Source organism: Drosophila arizonae, chromosome 3 (genome assembly GCF_054131065.1).
Source record: "Drosophila arizonae isolate 15081-1271.41 chromosome 3, UAZ_ARI_1.0, whole genome shotgun sequence".
Classification (NCBI taxonomy): Eukaryota; Metazoa; Arthropoda; class Insecta; order Diptera; family Drosophilidae; genus Drosophila; species Drosophila arizonae.
The window spans coordinates 8,465,488-8,482,673 of record NC_142923.1 but is presented as its reverse complement, the minus strand read 5'-3'; the positions used below and the strand labels follow the sequence as shown (position 1 = coordinate 8,482,673).

Sequence of the window (17,186 nt, the reverse complement as noted above, 5' to 3'; positions counted from 1 at the left end):
TAGAATGAAACCTTTCACAACAAGCTCTAGTCTTTTATTCTTTCAAGTCCCTTATATAAAATTTGCCCATTATGTAATATATAATTTTACCATCTCTTAACAAATTACGCAATTCCCTTTTCTTGTCATGCCCTATGCAAATTAATGATCTGCAATGTCATTGACATTGTCGGACAGCCATGGCAAAAGCCCTTACGAATCACTTTTAACTCGAAATTGTCTAGCCATAGAATACGCATATATAGAACTTGGCTCCAACATAATTTAGCGTAAATAAAAACTAGCTATTCTCGCATTATTATTGCCTCAGCACGCATTGCCTTTAGAGCCTGCTACAAAGACTTCTATAAGCAGAGATCTCTATCCATATGTATATAGTTATATATATATATATATTTATATTTATGCACCTGCTGCGCTACCTGGTTGGCTGGCTGGCTGGGTCGTTGGTTTCCTGCATCAGTGCATGCGAGCTATGTCTCTATCAGGCTTTTGTATTTGTATCTGACGCCGCGCAGCGCTTTTATGGCAATGGGCTGGGTATGGGGTCTGGGGTCTGGGATGCAGCTGAGGCGCAACGGCTGCTGCAGTAGAACAGCAACAGCAACAGCAACAACAAGTACAGTAAAACTATTACAACAACAGTAGTAACTGTGGCCATTGACTGGGCCAATGCGCGTGTCTCGGTGTCGCAATGCGACGCGTAACTTAGCCATAGCAAACGCCTCGATTTGTACTTGTACTAGCATACCCAGTGACAGTTGCGGCAGATAGGGTATATGCAAGAGCAAGTTATCTACTTACAAGTCTCTAAAGCAATGCGTGATAAGGCATGTATTTTCGACCTATATAATGACAAATATTTTTAGTTCAATATAAAATGTAAGAGAAAATAATTTTTGTAAGAGTTTAATCAATTTTCTATTATTTATGTCTTCAACTTAGGTAACCTGAATCAATTCTGAGCTCATTCGTCATTTGTCCAGGGTATTACGCAGTCACACTCATTAATTAGCTGCCTTAAGCTTATCTGTTTATAATTTTTTCTTGGCTCATTTCTTTACATTTTTTTTTGGTTTTTGTTTTCGTGTAGTTGGCTTTTCGTCGCACACATTTTTAAGTGTATTTTAAAGTATGTTTCTTGTGGCATGTGGCGCATCCCAATTCCGATTCCAGCTCATAACTGTTCTTGACGCGCTTGCCTTTAAAATTAGTGGGCATGCCACTGCCAGTGCCATTGCCGTTGCCAGTGCGTTTTGGGCCATGTTTGGTGGCGCTCGACTCAGTTGACTGACAACAACAACAACAACAACATCAACGGCTACAAGAACGGCAAGAACACGACCTATGCAGACGTTCTCTGGCTTTACAAGCGTAGAGGTGCGCCCCTTGGGCCCCCATTGCCCCCTTCGTGCCCAGCTAATCAACTGCGTATTTCAATTTACCGTTGTCATCTTTTTTTTTTATTTTTTGGCTAGAAACTAGCCGAGTTTTGAGTTCAAGCTGCGCAACGCAGCTTCAGCTTTAGCTTCAGCTTCTACTGCCAGCTGCCAACTTCAGCTGCCTTTGGCTCTTGGCTCTCTTTTCAAAGTTAATTCAAATTTGTATGGGACGCCGTTAGGTCTTATTATTGCTCTGGCTCCATCTCGAGTTCTGAGCCAACGAGCTGTGCTAATTGTGGGAGAGTTTTCGTATAGAGCACACAACCACAAACTATTGTGTGCCAATTTTCGTACCAACTTCAACTTTAAGTCCAACTCTAACTCCAAGTCTAACTACAATTTCGACTCCAACTTCAACGCCAACACCACAAGAAACATTAAGTAATTTTCTCATTGAATCTGCTCTAAATTCCCACACAATTGCTTTGCTCACAGTGTGTTTAATTCTCTCTGAATTTTTTTGTGGTTGTTGTTTTTTTTTTTCTTCTTTTGGGCCCATAAAGTTTTTGGCAATGGGCGAAAGTGTGCTTAGGCTTAATCATTATTAGACTCATTTGGTTTGGGCTATTCATTTCCAGCCATGACTGCCATGACTTAATAGCTCATTCGTGAGTATTCAATGATAAATATTGTAGGGCGTGAAAACACATAAGGGCATCACTAGGATAAGCTTAACTTGCAGAGATTTTATATAAAGACTGATATAATATAGACGAAAACAAATAATATTATTTATGTTAAAAATACAAGATTTACAAGGAAATATAAATATTATAAATATTTTATTTTTTATTAAAGTTTCCCCATTTCTCTGCCGATTTTATATTTAGATTTTTGTCACGCCAAATTTTCACACAGTGAAATCACAAACATTTTCTACAGTATATGAAAAAATAATAATAATAACCATTGAATTGAATAGTTTTGGAATGTTTTGCTAGTTTGAAAATGATCATTAACTTTTTTTTTTAATTTTATTTTTTATTTGTAAAATCTAAAAAATCTACAAGATTTATGCTTTTATAATGCAACCAAAATTGGTAAGATAGAAAGAAAAAATATGAATAAATAAATGATAATACTTGTTCTACAATTTTGTGAATTATATAAATTTTTATTAATTCTGCTATAACATTTTTAATTCTGTAGTTAATATTATACATACAATAATTGTGCTCAATTATCTTTTTCTGGTCTCATCGATAATCGTTTCGTCACTTATATAATATACTCTATGACAAATATTGTACAATTTATAATCCAATCACCCATACCCCCTTATATCACATGACATTATATATGAATTTCTTAATCCTTTCTTTCGACCCAGTTTCTATTTCTTAACTTGTGCTGTAACTTTAATAGCTGTCTGGCAATTGTTTACATTCTACTTTAGTGTCGCTTCTTACTTTCGGTTCCCTGACACATTTACCATGTCACATATAACATACAGTTGGCCGACTCTGTTTCACAATCGCATTTCCCAAAGTTGACACCGATCTCTGTCCATTAAGGGGAAACCGCACGAAATTCATAATCATAATCATTAAAAGTTGCCGCCGCCGTTGCCGTCGCCGTTGCCATTAGCCCAGAATCTGCCCTCGCTGCACCGCGGCACCTGCTTTCCCGTTCGTGGTCTTATTTTTGGTACTCTCTATGTTCTATTCTGGTCTTGTGGTTCTGTTGTAATAACTGTGTTTATCAGTTAGTCGGCTCTGCGATCAGCGATCAGCGATAGCCCAGTTCATGCAACTGACACAAATTCAAATCTCAGGCCAAAATCGCAATAATTAGCCAACCAATTTGCTGGATAGCTTAAAACAAAGCCAAGAGGGTTGGGCGCAACAGTACTTTGTTTTTAGTTTGTAGTTTTCATTTTTTTTTTTTTTTTTTTTTTTTTTTTAGCTAATTGCCCATGGAGAATTGTTTACGCAGTTTGAATTGTGTTTTTGTAATTGAATACCCTAGACAATGGAAATCGGTTATAGAGAGAATATTAAATATGAAAAACAAAACTAGAAAATTTGTAGTAGAGGGTTAGTATAGAAAAATTAAAGAAAATAATTCTGATCAATAAGTTAATATGTATTTAATAAATACATTTTTTTCAATGTTGAAATTCTTATATTTTTAATTTTTTTCATCATTATCTTTTTCTGGCCAATGATTACAATAAATTCAAGATTGTTTGAGTCTCTTTACGTTGTACTTGCTTGCAAGCTTAATGAGACTCTGAGATCAAGTTAGAGGAAACTTTGATGACTAATTTCAGCTAACGCTTGAAAGGCTCCACTTTCTTGGCAACTTTCAATTGTCGGTGCTGATGAATGTTAATTATTATCGTAAGAAAGAATAATGATTCCATGGCGCTCGCCCTGGCAGATCTTAGATGCGTATATTATTATTTTTTGTATTTTCTTATTTTTGGCAAAAAGTAATTTAAAGCTAAGCAGCACTTACACAAAAAGAAAAAAAAAAAAAAAAAAAACTGAAGTAAAACTTTCACAAATATTTTTACTTTCATTCTAACAGCAACAAAAGAGTAAAATGAACTGGCGGCAGCAGCAGCAGCTGTTTGGGCCGCGGCTTGTTGCTTGGTGTCTCATTAAGTTGTTTGGCTGCTTCTGGCCAAGATCGTTGGCCCCATTATGCCTTAGCCGAGATCAGCACGAAGTCATCTACTACTATTTAATAAGTGCAACAGTTATGCTCGCCTAAACATGGAAAGCAATCGCAATCGCAATCGCTATCTCAAACGCAGATCTAATAGAAGTGCTCTACAAAAAGGGAAACGGAAGCCCCAACCAGCAAGACACTAAGATTTATGTATGCCACATGCTAATCAACGTCAAGCGAGCACGGTGGGTGAAATTTGAGCGGATTGCATTGAAATGGGTGAAGGTGACGTCCACTGTAGAAGTCAGACACACAGCCAGCCAGACAGACAGAGAGTCAGCCAGCCTTTTGCCAGATGAGAAAGTTTTTCCAGCTCTCTGTTCGTCTGATCTTAACGCTCACTTGGTTTTTGTGTTCTAATAATAACAGACCAACAACAATGGACTAAACAAAACCTTTCATACACACACACCCATATAACTATGTGTGTGTATTTAAATATTGGTATATGGTAGTATCTGATGATGATTAAAAATGCCTAATGGCTTTTCTATGCAAAATCCATTTGAGCACTTCCCCTTCCTTCACAACACTTCAATCAGAAAGTTTTTGTTGCCCTAGCAGCGGGCATTAGTCATATCTTACTAGATATGCTATGCTCTATAGTAATCTGATTAGCCGTACATATATTGTTAATTGGATTAAAAGCATGAGTTTTTAGATCCAAGAGTGTAGTCTGATTGGTTGTTAAAATTAGAATATATTCAAAATTATTTTAATAAATCTACATTTTTATTCTTCTTAGGGAACGATTGAAATCATATTTTTGAGCAATCTACGTAAGTTAAATTATTTAATTAAATACATCCATGTTTACTATAGTATAATCATAATTTCACCTTCTTACAATCTTAAAATGACTCTATTGTTTCTTTCGCGCTAGGCTCAAGGTTAACTTATACTTTGAACAAAATATTTTTTATATAGATTGAATGATCTATTATATAAACAAAAATACATTTACAGTTCATGTTCTTTCAATATAACTAAGCTAATATTTATTATTATTTTGAATTGCGATATACATTTATGACATAATTTAATCTATAAAAAAACACAGATTTATATAAATAATATACATTCTAAAAAACAATTTGCGTATAGTAAATTCTAATATAATCTTCATATATATTCCATGGTTCAAAGTGTATTTGGTGTTCGTCATTCAATTATTTCTATATTTTCCGGTTGTTGTCCACAACATCGGATGGAGATCTTAAGTCAATGTTGCTGAACATTTCTCCATATTGGGCAATCAAGAAACGACGTCATTGAAGTTGGAGTTGAAGTTGAAGTTTATGTTTTGTCGGTGGGCTCAACGTTTATTGTTCTTGTTGTTGTAGCTGTTGATATTCTTATTGTTGCTGTTGCCGCTATTGCTGTTGCTGTTGCATTTGCTGTTTTATCTGCCGGCTTCCGTTCGAGAACCCAGAAAAATAAAACTGAAAACTTTTGTTGACAATATTGTGTGCCACTTTCATGCAAATTGTTCGTTGACTGTTGCCTCTGTCCGTTGTCGCTTGTTATTGTTGTTGCTGTTGTTGTTTTGTTTCCCATTCTTAACTTAATTTCGTAACGTATTGTTGTTGTTGTTGTTGGTGTTGGTGTTGTCATAAAACGCAACGACGACGACATCTATATTCTTGATGGTATCATTAAAATGTAAGTAACTCTTTTTCTTTAAGCTTAACTCTGCGATGATTATGTGAATGTTAATGATGATAATGATGATGATATATGAGCGCTCCCAGCCAATTCATTGGAATTAAGATTATGCTAAATTATGGTAAGCAGCAGTCGAAAGCAGACATAAAAGAACGTTTTTAAAATAAATATATAATATATTGCATGGTTTCTAAAAAGTCTTTAAACTTTCATAATATAGACAAAGCTAAAATTATTTTTAGAGTATATATAATTATGTTTATGTTTTTTGAATGTAGTAAGTTGTTAAGTTGTTAAGTTTAAAGATTGTTAAACAAAAAATTCTATTTGATTTTATGTCTATTTTATTCAGTAAATTCTTTGAGATTTCGTAAGTCAATGAGAGCTCAATCATTATTTATAATAAAATTTTAAATTTGTTTATATAAAAATTTTATTTGTTAAGACAGAATAAATTAAATAAATTTATAATAAAATTAATGAGGTATTAATAACGAACAATTATTTAAAATTAAATAAAATTAAATCTTAAATTAAATCAAGCTTAAAAATAAAATACCAGCTTTTTAATTTTATTTCAATTTTTTTTTTTTTAGTTATGCCTATTATGATTTTATATACACAATGAAATAATAAAACACGTAATTTTTTTTTTTTAAATATATATATTTTTTCATAAATACTTGTATATTGGACATCATAAATATATAAAAGAGTTTTTACAAAAAACTTAGCTTAGGTTAAGTCTAAAATACTAATCACTAATCCGCTGTCTATCAGAGTGTGTAAATACCTAGCAATCATATGGATTCGCACAGCTATGGAAAAGTCTAGAGTAGAGCTAAGATTACAGTATTTTCTTTAAATTTCCATAAATTACGGTTCACTAAACGCAGCATCGAGCTGGAGGAGGAGCTTCGTGTGGGATGCTGCGGCAACGGCTGTTACTGCTGCTGATCCCCTAAGTACCGTTTGTTGAGCTTTCCAGCTGCCATGCTGAGCAGGAGGTGGCGGTGGAGTAAAAGGAGGAGGAGGAGGAGGAGGCACTGGCCCAACTATGCGCAGTCGTCTTCAGCTAAATGGGTTAGGCAGCGTTGGCTACCCGGGGGCTTCAGCAAGACAAGTGGGCATAGTTAGAGCAGGGAAGAACGCGAGGTGGGCTCTACAAGGTGCACTGATATTGCTGCTGCAGAGCACGGGGCAGCGTCTTGTGCGGCAGATGGGCAACGGGGCAACCGAAGGAAGTCAAATGCGACTTGTTGCTGTTGCTGCTGCTGCTGCCGCTGCAGTTGTTGTTGCTGTTGTTGGGCAATCGCTGTCGCTGCAGCAGAACGAGGCAAATGCTGATGATTATCACAGATATGGAAACAGTTACCAGCACGCTGCCTAGATTGGCGCTTATATAACGCAGCGAGGCGGCATAGTCTACAGAGAGACAAAGAGAGAGATAGAGAGAGAAAGAGAGAGCTAGTAGGTTAGCATAGAATTCACGATTGTCAGAGCTAGCCATTTATGCATCTACTTACACTCATCATCATCAGCATCAGCATAAACATCATTAGCATCCGCCTTGGTCCGTTCCTCAACCAGCTTGGCATACTTGCTGGCCAGCAGCTGCTCCTCGTCCGGCGACTTGGCCAAGTTGTTTAGCTCATTGAGACTTGCCAGGCTAAGAGCGCGTCCCTGCAATCGACTGGCAATTAACAAAGGTTGCTTCTGCTGCTGCTGCTGCTGCTGCTGCTGCTGCGGTTGCTCTTGCTGCTCCTGTTGCTGCTCTGGCGGCTGTGTTTCTACCACCAAAGCGGGCTGCTCCTCAGACTCCGGCTCAGGTTCTTTCAACACCAGCTCGCTTTTGTTCACGAATCGCATGTGACGCAGCTCGCGACCCAACCGCTCATCATCCGGCTGAAAGGGATCGTTGGGCTCAATGGCAGCTGCCACGCCGTGCTTGCCAGGCACTGTAAAACTGGCGCGCACCGTCTGCATGCCCGACTGGTAGCTGCAGACGACGACAAAGCTGTGGGTAGAATGAGGAGAGCCAACAATTAATAAAACGATTAATCAACTGACAGCTAGACTAACAGATCGACCAACTATATATAGACTAAAGGCAAACAAATATGAAAAGAAACTGATCTTCATCTGAAGATAAGACAGACTGAAAGATGATAGGTAACTGATAATTACTGTTTAAAGAAAATTCATCTCTAAATATAAGGGAGGTTTATAGATATAGCTGGATATGAATTTATTTAAATTACAAATTTTTTTGGAGTTTAAAGTTGAATCTAAATGCTTAGCCTAGGCCAGAGCAAAGATTTCACCTGATAGAGCGGAAAGGCCAACAGTAGCTGTATGAAACCTTTTTATTAATGCTGATCTTTACTCTCTTCACTCTAAGATTAACCGCAAGGTTTGTTTCACTTTTTTCTAGTAGGAAATTAGTTTTACAAGAGAAAAATAGAGAAGAAAATGTGAAAGTAAAATTTAGAAAAAATGATGGACATTTTTTTTTATAACATTAAGAAGATAAAATGAGATATATAATCTTAAAATATACTTCAAAATTGTTGTCTTAAATGTAATTATATAAAAAATATTTTTATGAAACAAATTATTAGAGAAGGAGATTAAAGTAAAAGTAATATTGTGTACTATATTAAATTCGAATCATAATAATGTTATTCTCTGCTCACCGCCTCGTGCTGTGTGTGAAGATGCCCAGATTCTCTTGGACCGTAATGAAGGTCTCCACGGTGTTCGTCTCCGGTTTCACCATGCTGCCGCATTGCTTGTGATCGATGCGCATCGTATACTTTTCGGCTGGATCGTTGGCATTGCCCTTAATGCCACAATCGCCGCCATCGACCACAATGCGACCGCCGAAGTAAGGACCCGTTTCCACCTCGATTTCGGAAGCAGGCGCCAGACACTGTGTGGCATGGGCCGAGACTGAAAGTGGTGCAGTCGGTTAAGGTGGTTAAGTTGGTTAAGTGGGTTTGTGTGGCTGACGTGGTGCCATTTAACTTACAGCCCTTGGTGGGTATAATGATGCTCTGGCCAGGTAGGTGAGTGGCAGCGGCGCTCGCTCCCTCAATCTCATTCTCGCCATGAAATTCGGAGCGTGCGCTGCTGCTGCGCAGGCGTCGCGGCTGCACGGGACGTATATGAAAGCTATATCGCGTGGCCATGCGCAGATTATCAACGGCTGCTCGAAAGTGATGAACTTGAGCGCTGCGAAAGAGTTGAGGGGGGCGTTAGTTAGCAGTCGGCTATGACCGACTGCGCAATACACTGTTCACTGTGGGGTGTAAGGGACAGACTGGAGTGGGGGAGTCATATATAAGATAATGCAAATATATTTACATAAAGATTAATATGATCTAACTAGTATGAATCAGTGAGTGAAAGGTATGAGAAATTCACAGACAATTTTACTTTCAAATTTCTGTTGTTGACATAATAAATATATATAAAAGACTAAAAATTCATATTGGATGCGTAAGGAAGGGTATAAAGAAGCCTTGCCTATCTCCTTATATCTATATTTTATTAAATGAAGAGAAGATCATTAAAAGATTAGAGATAATTTTTTTTTTAATATTTTTTTTGTATAACTATTTATTACTCATTCAATTCTATTCAATTCACAATATCTCTAGCTTTCGTTTGCATACAGACAGACCGTCAAAGACAACAATATTTTTGGCAAGAGCTCAACAGAAAAATCTATAAATTCCTTAAGTTATGCATTTTGTATATATTTAAATTCAAATGGAAATCTAGCCAAAGTTTAATTTCTCTCTAGCTTTCTTTTAGATAGATACACCCCACTGCCGCATGGTGAACAGTGTATAATGAGCAGCGTAGAATTAAAGAAAAGTGAATAGGTTTTGTTGGCTGCACTTACTCCACAGATTCCTCGCTAGATGTGGGCAGCTCGGCGGCTGTGGCATTCACCAGCTTGACGCGACAGCGCTGCGGTCCATAGTTCTGCATTTCACAGTAGAAGATCTGAAAGGCTTTGGGTGGTTCGACAATGCCGCTCATATTTGTCACGCCATTCGCATTCACAATGCCACTCGGATTGGTAATTGTATTCGGATTCGTATTCGTATCCGTATTAGTATTGGTATTGGCATTCGTATGGGTATCTGTGTCATGGGCCGGCGTCACGAACTCAACTTCCCAGGTCAGATTCACCGATTTGTAATTTGGTTCACCAGCCACGCCGCGTATCTCTGCAGGCCCAAATAGGTTTCAGAAAAATGGGGTTTACAAAACAAATACAAGCAGATACAATAACAAATGCTACTTATATAAAAATGGGGTTAGTCAACTGCGGCTGCAGCAACTGATGCAACTGCAACTGAGGACTGCGGACTGCGAACTGCATTTGCTGCAGTTCATTGCGGGCCCAGCTCAAAGTCGCTTCTTGCATGCAAATCAGTTAAGAGCAAAAGGCTTTAAAGCAGCGAGCGGCAAGAGGCAGCCACGCTTTAGAACTTGTTTCACAAAACAACAAGAAAACAAAATCGTCTACGACTCGGACTCGCTTTTGGTTTAGTTTTTGCTTTTTCTTTTACTTGCTTTTGGTGTGTGTTGTGGCCGTTGCACCACTAAGTGGTGTAGCTGGCCATCAGATCTCGGTGTGGAGCGTGTTTTGTGGCACCGCAGGTGATGGAGGATTTAGCTGGAAGTGTGCCGGGAATTAGCATGTCCAGCTAACTGATGGCAGTTCCAACCAACTCTGTGAGCCATTCCAAATCACATTCAGTGGCTTAAACGATGCACCACACAAGGCAACGAAGAAGCGCAGCAGCAGCGGCAAATGAAGCGCAACAAATTACAAATACTGCAGCTAATTTTAAGACAAATCGACTTCGTTAACTAAGATGATAAAAAGTTGTGTTACAGCTCCAATGTAATCGCATAAAATGATTGATTGATGGTAGACAAGGTTTTAGGGTTTTTGATATGTTATCTGAAAAGAAGATCTCTCTAGTAAAAGCCGTAAAAAAATTGACTAAACGAATACAAGCTTAAGTACAATTATGTACTAAAAATGTTATAGGAGAGAAGCAAACAAAAAAAAAATATATATATAAAAAAAAAATTATATAACTTAAAAATACTTTGATGATAATAATACTGAACTACAATTTTTTTAATAAATAAGAAAAGAAAAATTTGTAGAAAATAATTAAGTATTATATTTTAAAATTATTTCATGATTTGAATGAAGTCATATAAAACAGCTATATATTATAAAAAATGTATATGCTTCAAATAACTATACAATTTAAAAAATTTATAATTTATTTTGGCAACTGCAGAATTTTACTAAATATAAAAATGAAAGAACCTATTTTAAAATAACAGTAGTTTACTCAGTAATTAACCTTGATAATAAATCTTCAGTTTTACGGAATTCAAATTACGTGTATACAAGCTAAATCTATTTTATCTATTTACAGAAATATATTCGTAGTTTTTTATTAGGTAAATAAACTAACTAAAAAACTTAACTTAAAGAAAAATATAAAAAACAATAATTTTGTATATTGGAATTTTTTTAAATGAAGTGTCCCTTATAAATAAATAAATTAATTAAAAAATTAAATTCTCGTATTTATCTACTTAATTATATTTATATATTTCAGTTAACATAGAAAACTTCCAGCACATATCACGATTTCCTTATGAGACAGATATGAAAATTTGTAATACATATCTATCTTTCATGCCTCCGCTGAAGCCTGCTGAATGAAATGTTTGCACTCAAACTGTCAAATGCTATTTGCCATTTAAGATATCTAACTAGTATATTAGACTAATAAAAGAAAAAAGTAAAAACTAGAAATATTCGTGTTGAAATGTCCATTAAACAGGTAAACTGAGCGGTCAATCAAACTATTCGCCGTCAGAGATAACAACTGTCTTGGCCACGCCAAATAACTAGTTAAAGCAAACATCTCATCACATTACTCCATTAATTGAAACCACGCCCCGTTTTTAGAAATTTCCAGCCCGCCTCTGACTATGACACATTTGAGGCATATCTTTCATCTGCAGCCTGAAATGTGCGTTTTCCCCGATTTCCAATTGCCAGAACCTTGCATAATGCGCAATTAGAAATGCAATTTTCTAAGCTAAGCAGCTGAAATGTTGCTGTTGCATGTTTGTTTGTTGCCGCTGTCGCTGTGGCCGCTGCTGTTGCTGTTGCTGTTGCTTGTGGATTTTCCCATGTTGAAATCATTGACACCAATTTCAGATTCGCCAAGCCGCCTCCGTGCTGCTGATGCTTCTGCTGCCTCTGCTGCTGCTGTAGCATTCGACATTTAGGCGAATTTCACACAAAGAGAAGAAAAAAGTGCGCAGTATCTGCTGTAGGCGACATGGAAAAGTGAAAATTCAAGCATTGACACCATTCTGCAGAGAACTGCCAATAGAACAGCCAGGCGACATCTTCATCATTTTCTATTCCCATCAAGTTTAGCCAAAAACAGATTAGAAACTGTTGACAAACTGGCCGAGTGCTGTCAGTTGCAGTTCCAGTTGCAGCATCAGCAAATAAAACGCTTGATAAATGTTTTTTTTTTTTTTTTTTTGTGTTTGCTCGATCAGCACTTTTCACTCACTCAGCGTGGCATGCCACATGACGCGGCACTTGTTAAGTGTTATGTAATGCTGACTTTTCGGCTAATGATCGGCTTATTTGGGGCCTAAGCCCCGGCATTTTAGCCAGCTCTAATGACACTTTTGCTCTCGCTAGCTTATCATTAAAAATGTTGCCGCAATTTCCGTTGGCTTATTTTCTCCCATATATTTATTTATATTTCTGTTTTTCTTTTTTCTTTTGCTGCGGTTCTGGGGCGGGTCGCGGCCTCTTTTGCTGGCTTGGACAGGAAACATTTGTGCATGGCTTTGATTGGCATAAAATAGCTTAAATTAGCGCTGGCCACAAGTTTGTTGCCTAAGTCTTTTGTTTTCAGCTTTCAGTTTTGCTGCTGCCGCTAAAGCGTGAAACAATTTCGCTGCCAAGGGCTGCCCTTTTTTGTTGCAATGTTGGGCTGTTGCAAACAAGCTGCTGTTGCAAGAAATGCACACGTTGCCAGTTCACAAATCGTGACCACATGCAATTAGGCAGCAGCTCTCCGCGCCGACCACAAATGCCAGACAACGTTGCAGGGAGCGAGTGTGTTTTGAGTGGGGGGACATCTGCCCATTTTTTCGCTTTTTATATAGGACTTACCATATTTGCTGTCTGCATTGTTGTTGTTGTTGTTGCTGCTGCTGCTGCTGTCTGTGGATGTTTTCAATTTTGTTGCGGCTGCTGTTATTGCCTGTTGGGCCTCTGTCAACGGCTCGTTGAGACTATTGTTGTTGCTGCCGCTGCTGCTGCTGCCATTGGCTGTTATCCGGGCGCGTCGTGCAGCCTTTGCTGCAGCAGCGTTTGGCATTGCCGGCAGCAATAGCAGCAACAGCAGCAACATGCTACAGCTGCTGCTGCCGCTGCTGCATGCCATTGATTTGTTTGACATTATTTTCGCTTGATTTGTATATATATATGTATATATGTATATGTGTATATATGTATATTTCTTTTGAGTTTTTATTCATTCACTTCACAAATTGCACAGCATGAAAAACTGATTAAATTAATTTAATAAGTACTTTAGAACTATTGTTATGCACACGTTTCTTTTAATTTTGTATTTTTATTTGTTTGATAATTTCAAATAATAACGGATATTACACGAATGCGCTACGCATATATCGACAACCGCACGCCTTCGCTGGCGTCGTACAACTGACTTACAGCTCGTCTGCAATCGAACCTTGAACGAATCGCTGCCACGAACAGCTGTTGCGAGTGAACCAACGCAATGCCAAGGCCGCGCCGCGCGTCTAAGAGCGAGCTTTCAAAAGCTCTCACTCACTTGCTCGCTCTCTCTTTAACTATTGTTTCGGTCATATGCTGGCCATATGCTTTCGGTTTTCGGTTGACATCGCTGTCGACGTCGGTGTCGGCGTCGCCGTCAGCAACTACAGAAATGTTAACCAGGCAGCGGGGCTTATCAGCAGCTGCTTATCGTACGGGAAAACTCGTTGTTTTATTTATTTTACACGAACTAAATTAAAAAATCCATATTAAAATGCAAACCTTTCTATATAATTAAGACTAAGTCTAATAATCTCTGATAAACTCTGAATAGCCAGACATATTTAGCTTTCCCTTTTCATTTTTCTTCTTCCCCCCTTTTTTTTTTGGCTCGAGCCTATTGTTTCTTTTCCCAGCGCTACTTTTTGTTGTCAGCACAGCTTTGATTAATGCTTAATCAGCAATATTATTGTTATTAGTTTTGTATAGTGAACAACATTTAGCTGCTGCTCTTGCTTTTTAGCATTATTCATGAGCATTTCGGATTCATTTTTTTCGCCTGTATACAAAAACTAAACAAATACCGAAAGAAATCAATTAAAATTGTCGAATACACAATTTCACTTCAATAATAACAATAATGAAGCGCATAAAGCATGGGTAGAGCCATATTGTTGCCTTTCAATAATGCATTATTATAGCATACATAGCAAAAATATATGATTTTTTATTATATAATAATATATAATGTGTTTCTTTTTCTAAAACTAATTTGGAAGCGTTTAAAGTTGGGCAATTACAATTATAGATACGGTATTTTTTATAGCTACTTAGCTTACAAATGGTACTTAAAATAAAAATGAATATTTGATAAGCTTGCATTAAAAATTGATTCGTTTTTATTGTGATTCCATAAATGAATGAACACGTTTGACTAATTGAAAAGCTATAAGCCATACAAAACCTTTTATTCGGATGATAATTAACTCTAATTAAATGGGAAAATATGTCTTTAATGGGCTACTGATTTAAATTATAGCTTAAATATAGTTCGATCATTAAATATTAAAATCATTCCTATGGAATAACTAATTACATACAATTTTAACATATTATTAAATTATAAAAATAGAAAATAAAATGTTTTAAATTTGTAGTAAAAATTTATATAAAAATTATAATTAATTCTTTCAGAAATTTTATTAAGTTTAATAACAAAAGTTTTTAATTATTTTAATTTTATTTTAATTAACATTTAATTTTAATTAACATTTTAACAATACATATTAAAAAAAAATAAAAATATTAATAAAAGCTTACTGCATTAACAATTAAATTATTAAACATACTCTACACCTAAATACCCTGCATAAATATTCAATTTGCGTCCGCTTATTTAAGCACTTAGCAGCAATCGCAATCAGCGATCGCAACTTTTATGCAGGTTTATTTGATTTTCCTCGGCATGTTTAATCATTTCCATATTACATAGAGCCCTTTTCTTTCCTACCTAGAACTTGTTAATTTACTAACACGCAATGTAATTTCCTGTTTCATAATAAATTATGCCAACTATTTACATGATAATAAGGCCTTACCTACCACTTATTCATGCTATAAACCCAATTTTTCGGCATTATATTTTTGGGTTTGCAGGGGAATGTCAAGGGCATAATTATTTGACTGTTGGCTGTTGGGTAACGGCTCACCTGTGCTGTGGCATATGACGTTAGCAAATCCTAAGAGCTACGTTAAAGGACACTGACCACCGTACAAGTTAAGTCAGACGCTGTCCGGGCTCATAAACATTTTAACTGCTTTTATAGCAAATCCCCTGTCAGGCAAATGCCGGGGCGCTGCAAACACACCGACGCACGCACATCTGCCCCTCTAATTTCACTAATTAAAAATTTAATAAGGCTTTCAACTAAAAATAAACTCATTGCGAGGGCCGGGCCACACAATTAGAACACCTGTTGGCGTCTCAAAACTCTTTGGCAAGTTTCCCATGAGGTTTTAGGGCACACAAAGGACAGCCGCACAGCTGAAAGGCAAACAATGCGCAAATTGAAATGTGTTTGCCAAATCACTTGCCACGCCCCACAGTCCACAGCCCACTCCCCATCGACCACCGACCATCGACCATCGCCTGGCAAGACAATGTGCGGCACTGAAAGGTTGCAAACGAGCGGAACCGCAGCGTGTTTTTACTATGTGCCTAAAAGTAGGCAACGATTTTTTGCTTTCTCTTGTAGCCAAGCAGCAAGTTCTTGTCATGTGTGTGTGTGGGTGTGTGTAAGTTGGCGTGTGTGGCTCGCTGTGTATATGTGTGGGCTGCGCATGTGTGGCGTATAATTGAGTAGTCGTCGCCAAGTATCCTGATTTGCATAGCAGTCGCATGTCATTAGCAGTCAGACCCAGCTGGTCCAAATTGACATGGCTTCCACGTGTCCAACATGCGTCGCGTATACGCAATGTGGCATGAACCAAAACTTCCGCAACGCCCAAGAGCCCAAGAGCCCAACAGCCAACTGCCACGCCCAATACGCCTCCAGGCACCAACACTGGCACTGGCACTAGCAAAGGCACAGGCAACGGCTGTCGATTGTTTGACTTTCGGGTTGCCAGCCAGGATTACATGTCTCGAGCACATCAAACAAGTTTACTTACCAATGACCTCGTTAATGACACACACAGACACACTAATAGGGAAACTGCTTGAAGTATGGCAATTTGTGTGTGTGTAAACTATGTGCGTGTGTGTGTGAGTGTACGCCTGCATGTTGTTGAGTTTACTTTGTAATTTGCGCTTATCAGATTTATTTTTATTTTTGATTTTTTAGCTGCTAACCAAAACCCAAAGCAAACAAAAAAGGCTCGAGCAATATAAGTGTCGACTGCTCGCATACACTATAAAACATTTTTAAATATGTTATTTAAAAGCTATTTAAAAAAATATTTTCAACAACTCTCTTAACCTAAATTGTATTGAACTGGAATTGAATAATTTATATAAGACAATTTAGAAACGTTTTATATATAATTTTTAATACATATATCTTGCGCAATAGAATTGATTTTCGATAGAAATTAATAATAATAAAAATAAAAAAAATATATTAATAATAATAAAAATTTATACATATATCTATAGAGCATTTTCTATGAGCATTGAAAATTTGTGAAAATTGTTATTTACTTTTTGTTTTTTCTGCGATTTGATCAGAATATTGTGTTTTAGCAGATGATTGATATGGACACGAAAATATGTAAACATATTTTTAAAATAGCACACAAAAAAAGTTTTAGATCAAATTACAGCTATTTTCGTATCTAGTTGCGGAAACGAGGTTGTCAAAAAATTGAGGGGCAGTGACGTCAATTGAAAGTAAGTGTACTATATTAATCATATATTATTGTCTGTATTATTTTATGCTTAAATACCATTTCACTTGCTTAACTGTTTAGCTAAACTCTGCTTAATTAATAATAAAAAAAAAACATCCTTTGGCACTTCA

At 37.0% G+C, this 17,186-nt stretch overlaps 1 protein-coding gene across 1 annotated transcript; it reads right to left on the bottom strand.

Moving 5' to 3' along the window:
• Nucleotides 1-6,412: 6,412 nt before the first annotated feature.
• Nucleotides 6,413-14,548, bottom strand: LOC108612104 (uncharacterized). Its single transcript, XM_018005005.2, has 6 exons — nucleotides 13,039-14,548; nucleotides 9,694-10,024; nucleotides 8,815-9,017; nucleotides 8,480-8,735; nucleotides 7,310-7,800; nucleotides 6,413-7,208 (listed from the first exon to the last, which is right to left on the bottom strand). The coding sequence occupies exons 1-6, from the start codon at nucleotides 13,325-13,327 to the stop codon at nucleotides 6,946-6,948; spliced, it is 1,833 nt and encodes a 610-aa protein (XP_017860494.1). The 5' UTR covers nucleotides 13,328-14,548; the 3' UTR covers nucleotides 6,413-6,945.
• Between the last annotated feature and the right edge of the window lie 2,638 nt (nucleotides 14,549-17,186).

Excerpts from the sequence above, each read along its gene's own strand:
- LOC108612104 (XM_018005005.2), bottom strand. The coding sequence starts at position 13,327 with ATGTCAAACAAATCAATGGCATGCAGCAGCGGCAGCAGCAGCTGTAGC. Across the intron at positions 9,018-9,693 it reads TCTAGCGAGGAATCTGTGGA|CGCTCAAGTTCATCACTTTC; the intron begins GTAAGTGCAGCC and ends ACTCTTTCGCAG. Across the intron at positions 7,801-8,479 it reads TTCACACACAGCACGAGGCG|CTTTGTCGTCGTCTGCAGCT; the intron begins GTGAGCAGAGAA and ends TTCTACCCACAG.